At 36.3% G+C, this 9,442-nt stretch overlaps 1 protein-coding gene across 2 annotated transcripts in view; it reads left to right on the forward strand.

Annotated features, from left to right (window-relative positions):
• The window catches only part of PDS5B (PDS5 cohesin associated factor B), an 81,748-nt gene extending 74,588 nt beyond the window's left edge, over positions 1-7,160 (forward strand). For both annotated transcript variants that reach the window (XM_034411252.3, XM_034411253.3), the window contains exons 31-35: positions 2,535-2,634; positions 2,968-3,437; positions 3,517-3,618; positions 3,833-3,971; positions 4,673-7,160. In XM_034411252.3, coding sequence (XP_034267143.1) covers positions 2,535-2,634; positions 2,968-3,437; positions 3,517-3,618; positions 3,833-3,971; positions 4,673-4,708 — 847 coding nt within the window. In that variant the 3' untranslated portion in view covers positions 4,709-7,160. The remainder of the gene's footprint in view (positions 1-2,534; positions 2,635-2,967; positions 3,438-3,516; positions 3,619-3,832; positions 3,972-4,672) is intronic.
• The last annotated feature ends 2,282 nt before the right edge of the window (positions 7,161-9,442 follow it).

The raw sequence follows: 9,442 nt of genomic DNA on the forward strand, positions 1-9,442 counted from the left end.
TTGGGCCTAAAGTGGGACTAGAATTCAGTTTCCCATTTTCCAGGCTGTTATCATAATGATTACACCAGCATGGTTCCATATCAGTAGTTTACTTTAAGGTGATGCTGAAATAAAATACAGATTATGATCACAATTGAGCCCCAAAATTCTGTTGCTAAGTGAGATATCTGTTAAATTAATTTTGCTCCATTTTACAACCTTTCTTGCTACAGTTGTTAAGTGAATCACTGCAGTTGTTAAGTTAGTAACACGATTGTTAAGTGAATATGGCTTCCCCATTGACATTGCTTGTCAGAAGGTTACAAAAGGTAATCACATAACCGTAGGACCCTGCAATCATCATAAATATGAGTCAGTTGCCAGGTGTCTGAATTTTGATCACCTGACCGTAGGGATGCTGCAATGGTGATATGAAAAACAGTCATAAGTCGCTTTTTCAGTGCTTAAAACGGTCATTAAATGAATTGTTCTAAGTCAAAGACTACCTGTGCATTATTTCAGGAGAAAGCCATTGCTTGATAGGTAGATTGAGATACCAATGTATCTTATAAACAAAATTGGATAATGCAATTTAGCTTAATTCTCAGTAAAATGAAATGATTAGACATTATTTGGCAGTAGCCAAGTCCTAATACATATATACATTTTCCTTTTCTTCTGTTCAGTTGTGTCCAATTCTCAGAGACTGCCTGGAGAAGTCCCTGCAGTTTTCTTCACAAGGTTTTTGAAAGGTGGTTTGCCATTGCCTCCTTCCTAAGGCTGACTTAGTGACTAAATTGAGTGTCGACAACCGCAGCTCCGGAACTGCATGCGGCTCTTTTGTCCCCCTGCTGTGGCTCCCTGTCAGCTGAACCCACCACTGGCTGGACCCGCCCCTCACCCTTCCCTGCTAGTTACTCCTCGCCTTGCCTGAGAAGGTAAGGGTGACGGTGGGGAAATGGAAACTCGTTCCATATTCCAGAGCGAGAGTGAAACGCCCCTGTACTTGCCTCATCACGCGAGCCCTTCTTCCAACCTTGTTGGTGTTGCATGCACCTCGGTCGCTCGGGGAGACGCACAACTTGCTCTCTGCCCCAAGACACTGGCCCAGCCCAGCTGCAGATGATGCTCTGCATCATAATGGGCTTGAGGAGGAGGGGACACCGTCTCCCCCATTGTGAAGGACACTAAATTTAACTGTGCAGTGGGCAGACCATGGAGGTGGAACAGCAGTGGCGTCAGCCACAGCCAAGACAGGCCAGTGTCTTGGGATGAAGAGCAAGTCACATGTCTCCCCAAATGACTGAGATGCACGCAGCACCAACAAGGACCAGAAGAAGCACCCGCGAGATGAGGCATGTACAGGGGCACTTTGCTCCTGCTCTGGAATATGGAGCAAGTCCCCCGCCGTTGCCCTTACCTTCTCAGGCCAGGCAAGGAGTGACTGGGAGCGGAGGGCGAGGGGCGGGGCCAGCCAGCGGTAGGTTCAGCTGACAGGGAGCTACAGCAGGGGGATAAAAGAGCTTCATTTATCTGGGAACCTGAAATGACTCTTGATTTAAATCATATAATAAAAAGCACCCAAGGAAAAAGAAAGAACATCAGCAACAAAAAAACCCCCCAATCCTCGTCTGTTTTTGGAAATAGTTCAAGAGGGAACACACACACAAGCACGCGCACGCAAGAGAGAGACAGAGACAGAGGGAGGGAGGGGGAGAGAGAGAGATATATATATATCTGTTTCCCACAGAAAAGAAAACACCGGGAGCCACAAATCCTGGGTAGGTGTGGCTGGGGGGGGGGTCATGTGACTGGGTGGGAGTCAGTCACATTGAGTTGGCCACACCCACCCAGGTTTTGTGGCTCCCAGTGTTTTCCATGGGAAACGAGTCCAAATGGGCTCTTTGAGTGTTTAAGATTGCAGACCCTGGACTAGATCAAGCTCATTCAGCTAGCTTTGGGCCATTAGATTAGAATTCATGGTCTCCTCATTTCTATCTGATGCTGTAACCACTACATCAAACTGTCTCACATTTCCTTAGTTTTTATAAATTACTGACTCCCCCTTTAATAATAACAACATAGTTCTAACAGAAGAGAATATTTGTTGCTCAGTTGAGCTACAATTATGGAGTCCTTGTTGCTCTCTGAATTTGGATGTTTGCTTGCAGACATTTCGTTATTCTCCTAAGTAACATGAGTGTTAGTGAATGTGGGGTTTCCTCCCTTCATTTTGCTCCCTTGATTACCCTTTCAGGTAATGAAATGTCTACAAGCAAACAACCAAGTTGCAAAAAGTACTCCACAATGACAATGTATAATTTATCAGTGAAAATACAATGTAAGGATACATAAAGCACTTTCCTGACCTTTTCAAGATGATAGTGATAGATTACAAAATAATTACCTAATAAAAATAATTATATTTTTAATTTTTTTGCTTTGTGTTTTACCCTGAAATTGTTGTCAATTTTCAAAATATAAGCAGCTATAAATTATAATTATAATTTATAAATTATAAATTTTAATAATTATGTATATTTTAATTATAATAGGCTCGATAGCACTGAACTAGACCACAGTGAAAATGAAGACTATACAATGACGTCATCTCTGCCAGGAAAGAAGAATGATAAAAGAGATGATTCTGAAATTGTAAGAATTAATAGCATTGCTTTTCAATGAATTGTAACATTAATTTTTAAAAAATAATACAAAATGCAAGCAATCAGAGATGTGCCTGATAATTATGCATCTGAAGGTACAAGGTTTAGAAAGAGTGCCTTAAAAACATGTATTTCCTTAAAGTTTGTATTCTGCCCTTCTGGTCAGTTTTTATATTATAATGCCATAAAGAAAAATACAATTTTGGGGTATTAAAATATGATAATTTTTTTCAGCTTATTTGTGGAATGAGTTCATATTTCCTTATGTAATATCAATCTAGACATATTTGATGGATGAAGTAGTGTTCTCTTTCTTCCTCAGTCAGAGCTGGAAAAGCCCAGAAGTAGAAAGAAAATGATTACAGATCCTGAGGAAAAGTTGGGTATGGATGAACTGAGCAAATTAGGACAAGAATCAAAACTTAGAAGTAGCCAGCGAGGCAGAAAAAGGGCCGCAGTTATTTCAGAGTCCGAGGAACCCCAGTGGTCAGAGGAAAAGAGGTTAAAAGAGAGTATCTTAGAAAGTGAAGATGAACAAAACAGCCCACCAAAGAAAGGAAGAAGAGGGCGGCCTCCAAAGGTCACCACAGGAACCATACAAAAAGAAGAATCAACAATAAAAACATCTAAAAGAGGGAGAAAAAAAGCTGCACCAGTTAAACCTGTGGAGGAGGAGGAAGAAGAAGAGGAGGAGGAAGAGGAGGAGGAAGAGGAGGAAGAAAGGCAGATAGACAGCATAGAACAGAAGTCAAAAGGTCGACAGTACAAAGCACCCAAAAAATCACAACAAAGGTAAGTCCTTTGTTCAATTGTCTGCTATTTTTAAATTTAAATTGACAAGATGACTGAGTTGGATATCCTTCCAAAACAGATCTGAATCATCAGAAATAAGCACAGCTGAATCCAACCAGTCTACACCACAGAAAAGACGAGGAAGACCACCAAAAGTTCCACCTATTCAGCAGAAAAAAGGGTATGATAGGATGTCAATCTAACAAGGGGTTCATTAAATTAATTTTAAAAATGTTCCAAGCTTAGAAGATCCTGTGAGTACAATAAGGTTCACAAAAAATAACAATTTAATATTGCTTAGTTACTAAGATAGTCTAATTCTTTCCCCAAATCTTTCTTCATTGCTTAAACTTAAAGTGTTGAGTGATTCCTTGGTTTACGGCTTTCTATTTTAGAGGAGCTGGACGATCAAAACAAACAGCAAGCAAAGAAAATGAATCTAGCGAAGAGATGGATGTATTTCAAAGTAGTTCTCCTGTTCACGATATTCCTCAAGAAATAACAATGGAGGAAGAAGAAGTGTCCTCAATCAGAGTAAATATTATGTTTATGCACAATTGCACATAGATTCATTTGAATGGTTATGCATTTCATACTGTTGAAGCTTAAAAGTTTAGTAAAGTGCTACCTATCTTTGACATTACTAAATATAGTAAAGCAGAATTGGCAGTTCCTTGTTTTAAAAGTGAGAGAATTTTCCTTTGGGAAGAAATAGGCAATTCCATTTCAGGTAGTACAACAAAATGTGTGTGGGAGGGGAGCATGCATTACTTGTGCCTATTTTAAATCTCAGCTTTTATCCAGATGGACACCTATATAGAGAAAGTGGAAAATTATTTTTAAACAATCAGTAGGCTTATCATATTCTGGACTATGCTTAATATCATTGAATTCAACTGTGCATTTAAATGCAATTAGATTTAGCAATTAGTGGGGCAAGCTTTTCTGCCTAATCCTTTTTTGTCTGGTCAGATCATGGAATGCCTTCATCTAAATGATGTTCCAGTTAATGGATGCATTTTTTTGATGAATCAGTTAATGCTGATTGAAATGCATTGTCTACTGAAAGAGCAAAACAGCTAGATAAATATCAACGCTATGCAGATTTTTAAATTCTTGATGTTGCACCCAATGTATGGTTTAGACATCTTGTATTTTTGGAATATAGAAGAACACCACGTACGCAGAACATTCTTGAATTGAGGCTTCTAATTCTTGATATTTGTTTTTTTTAGGTTCGTCGGAGGACATCTAAAAGGGAAAGGCGATGAAGAGTCATGCTCCTGCCATTTTTAAATGATGTCACTCTTATCATTTACAAACTTTTAGGCTGAAGAGAATTGTTGATGCTCACAATGGGATTGCTGAAGAAATTAAATCACTCTATTTCCTGCTTCTGCTTTTTGAAGCTCCTAGGTCATGAGCATAATCCACACATATGTTTATATCATTAACTATGGGTTTTGTGAAATGTAACGTATGCTGGCTATATAGACAAAAGAACTAAAAAAAACTTGTCTGTAAATAATCCTTTTTAAAAAAAATATTTCTGACTTTAAAGTGCTTGTATAGCTTTTATCACGGCTTTACACAACAGTACCAGACTGTTTGGTAGAGCTATTGATTTGGGAAAAAAGACAAAAAAAAGTAAGAATGGGTATCAAGCAATATTTGTCAGTGTCTGTATTCTTATTTTTCTTGGCATTTAACTGTGAAAAAATCACTTTGACAAAATAGTGACACTTGCTCTGACACTATTTGTTAAATAAAAAAAAATACATTCTCTTTATGTATCTAATTCAGTGTTTACCTTTGGCAGTTGTCTGTCTTTGGAGGTGCCAAATTGCTTTTAAACAATGTGGGATAAAACAGTACATCCAGCTGCAGATGTGTGAAAGAATAGTCTTTTAATGCACCTCAGTATTGATAACAGATTTCTCTGGACTTCTTGTGGCATTGAGCATTTAAAAGAATTTAATATTTTAATTTTTAAAATGTGTTATTAAATAATGTAACGAAAGCTGATCCTCATATTTTCCTTATTAGTTTTTGTTAATCTGCTGTATCAATAAAATTCTGTAACTGAATTTTTAATAGTCTAGTATGTCAATGTGTATATTCCCTCCTGAACATTATGTTCATCAAACAAATTATTATGTTACAATATGAGACCTAATATCTGAGCTTTAGTGAAAATACAGGTTTTATTACCATGTAAATCAGAAAATTTTATTGATGCAGTCTGTCTTTATAAAGCTGTTTTTTCTTCAGAGCCAAGTGTTTTGTATATCACAGTAAGTTGCATGTTTATGAAAGAAATGTAATGGAATTGCAATGTAATTTTTAAAGTCTTATCTAGAAGATGCTACATTGCCTCATGAGAAAAAATTTACCAAGAGCCTATTGTACCTTTTTTGGTTAGCCAATATTTTTTATGTTTGTGTGCTTGGGTATAAGCATGGACAATTGGAAGATTGAAGTAATAAGAAATGTGTTTGCATTAGAATGATCAGCTGCAAAATATTTCAGTCAGGGTATTCAAAATTTGTATGACATTTCAGTTTATGTTTTACATTGAAGTGATTGAACTTTGTTTCTTGGGTAGAATTACAGAAAATAGAGAAGGAACTATTTTAAGACATTGTCATGTATGCAGTTTTCCAAACTGTGTTTGAACCAAAATGTATAGGTTACTATTTATGCTTAGCCATGCACATTTTATGGTTTCCCATGCTGTTTTCCTCCTGTTCGATAGCAGTATATGTGAGGAATTCAAGTTTTAACTTATTAATATTGTATCTCATGGAATAATGGAGCATTGTCATAAATTAACAAAGGCATCTTGTTATAATTCCAAGGGAATATATATATCCTGGGAAAAGATGAAAAAAGACAGTGATTTGAAAACATTTGCAAGTATATTTTTTAGAGGAAAACCAACTCTTTTCTAAGCTTTTTTATTATAATTTGTATTGATTTTTTTTAAGCAGCAGCAATAGACAAAGGCAAACAGTTTGTGTTTATCAAACTGTTCTACTTAAGTGCTTTTTCTAGTAGCTCTTTTAGCTAGTAATTATTGTTCTTGAGCTATATTGTATTTTTATGCCCATAATTTTGGGTAACAACAATCAAAAAAACATTAGCTAGAGGTGGCTCTGAAGACTAGAAAATTGCCCACACAATGTAACCTCAGTGGTTCATAGAATTTAGCAGTGCAAATTAGAGTTTTTATATCTACATAAAATAAAAACATAATGTATGACATTATCTTCACTGATAACATTTCACTGACATCATTTTGCAGAGTATATCTAAACCATTTTATATGAAGTATGAAACATTAAAACTGTTCACAGGCTTTTGAAGATTTATTTGCATGAACATAGTTTGATCATATTTCCTTAATATTGCTGAAAATCAATTAATCATAAGATGTTAATGTAAATTAAATATATAATTTGACATTTGAAATGTTTATTTCTTGGAATATAATGTGTACTTGGAAAAATAGGTGCAGATGGGATATATGTTAAACCTTTTAGGTTTTATTCTCATACAAAAATAATGCACATGTTATGTACTAACACTTTGGGATTTGAATACAGTAAATGGAGTAAAATAATACATAAACTGGATGCTAAGATTCAGTTAGTATTCTTCATTATGTTCATTTTTTGGTATGTATTATATTACATTAAACAAAAAATTGAGCTCACTGTTAAATTCAAGCATGAAATTCTTATATTACAGTAAGGCATCTTGCTGCAGACTGCACCCTTCATGTTTGTACATATAAATTATTTTATTTTTAAATTGGCTGTTTTCTTTGAGTGGCTTAATTTCTAGAGTTGGCTTGTTTTTCTAATATTTTTCTTTACACTAGTTTCAGCAAATACGAATATGTTTGACAAGTGTTTAGATTGTAATGTTCTTTTTGTAATGAAATAAAAAAATGTACTTCAGTCAGAAGATTGGAAGATGCTCAGAAGAAAACCATCATAGTTTGCTTAACTATAATGTTGGTAGTGCAAACATTTTCCTACTATTGGATCTTCCTACAGTTATGCCTGTGATGAGCAGCCTAGATGCTGTGCACAATTATTAGGCAAGTTGTGTTTTGGAGGATTAATTTAATTATTAATGCTAATAAGTCTCAAACCTGAACATTTAAGAAAGTAAAAGTGAGGTTTTGACTTTCTTAGGAGAATATCTATATGTGCACAATTATTGGGCAACTATTAGTGTGCAGAATTATAATGAAACTAAATGAAAAAGGGAAATTTGCCCATCTCATTTATTTGCATCTGTTAAAGTGAGAATAGTAAACAACTCAAAATGTACAAATAAACATTTCTGACAGTTCACACACAAATCAGTGACCAATATAGCCACCCTTCTTTTCAGTAACAGTCATAAGCCTTCCATTCATGGAGTCTGTCAGTTTCTTGATCTGTTGACGATCAACTTTTTGTGCAGCAGCAACCACAGTCTCCCAGACACTGTTCAGAGAGCTGTACTGTTTTCCTTCACAGTAACTGTCCCATTTAAAAAGGGCCCACAAGTTCTCAGGATGTAGGTCAGGTGAGAAAGGGGGCCATGTCATTATTCTTTCATCTTTAAGGCCTTTACTGGCTAGCCACACAGTGGAGTACTTCAATGCATGTGATGGAGCATTGTCCTGCATAAAAATCATGGTCTTCAAAGATGAAGACTTTTTCCGGTACCACTGCTTAAAGTGTCTTCTAAAAATTGGCAGTAGGTTTGGGAGTTGATTTTGAATCCATCTTCAACCCGAAAAGGTCCAACTAGCTCATCTTGAATAATACCAGTCCATACCAGTACCCCACCTCCACCTTGCTGGCGTTTAAGTCAAAGTGGAGTTCTCCCTGTTACTGATGGCCATGGGCCCATCCATCTGGTCCGTCAAGTCACTCTCCATCAGTCCATAAAACCTTTGAAAAATCTGTCTTCAGATATTTCTTGGCCCAGTCTTGCCATTTCAACTTAGGTGTCTTGTTCAATGGTGGTTGGGTTTCAGCCTTCCTTACCTTGGCCATGTCTCTGAGCACTGAACACCTTGTACTTCTGGGCACTCCAGGTAGGTTGCAGTTCTGGAATATGACAGCACTGGAGGATAATGGGTTCTTGGTAGCTTCACATTTGATTCTTCTCAAATCTTTGGCAGTTAATGTGCATCTTTTTTTCTCCACACGTTTCTTGCGACTCTGTTGACTATTTGCAACAAAACATTTGATGGTTCTGTGATTATGCCCTAATATCTTAGCAATTTCAAGAGTGCTGCATCCCTCTGAAAGACTTTTTACAATTTTTGACACTTCTGAGTGTCTCTTTTTTTGGCCTATTTTGCCTGAGGAAAAGAAGCTGCCTAATAATTATGCACACCTTGATATAGGATGTTGATCTCCTTATGCCACACCCTCCCTCATTACACAAAAACATCTGATATGCTTACTGTATATCCACTAAGCATTCAAGTTTATAGAACTTGGAGGTGGAAAATATGCATAAAAATGATGATATGGTCAAAATACTCCCTTGCCTAATAATTGTGCACACAGTGTATATTTCATTTATTTATTTATTATATTTCTATACCGCCTTTCTCCCGTAGGACTCAAGGCGGTGTACAGTCAAGAAAAATATAGATACACAAACATCATAAAATTGCTAATTAATGTATATGTATATGTCATCAGTTTGAACCTTGTATTGAGTATGGGCCAATTGATTGTGGGGATGATGTCCCATTAAATTCTACAAGTCATGCACAGCCACACTGACAAAAAACGATATCAATTTAGTGTAATAATAGATAATTATCTGATGATACTCAGCCTTGAGATCTATTAGTAATTCTCATTTCCTTAGTGTGATTTTATTGTTTCCTATTGTACAGGTTTTCACTCAGCAGTTCATACTATAAGAGCATTACAGACTTTTGAGATTCTGAACATATATTGAACAGTCAATCTTTATTCAGGTAT

Source organism: Pantherophis guttatus, chromosome 5 (genome assembly GCF_059756535.1).
Source record: "Pantherophis guttatus breed Tessera chromosome 5, ASM5975653v1, whole genome shotgun sequence".
NCBI classification, from domain to species: Eukaryota; Metazoa; Chordata; class Lepidosauria; order Squamata; family Colubridae; genus Pantherophis; species Pantherophis guttatus.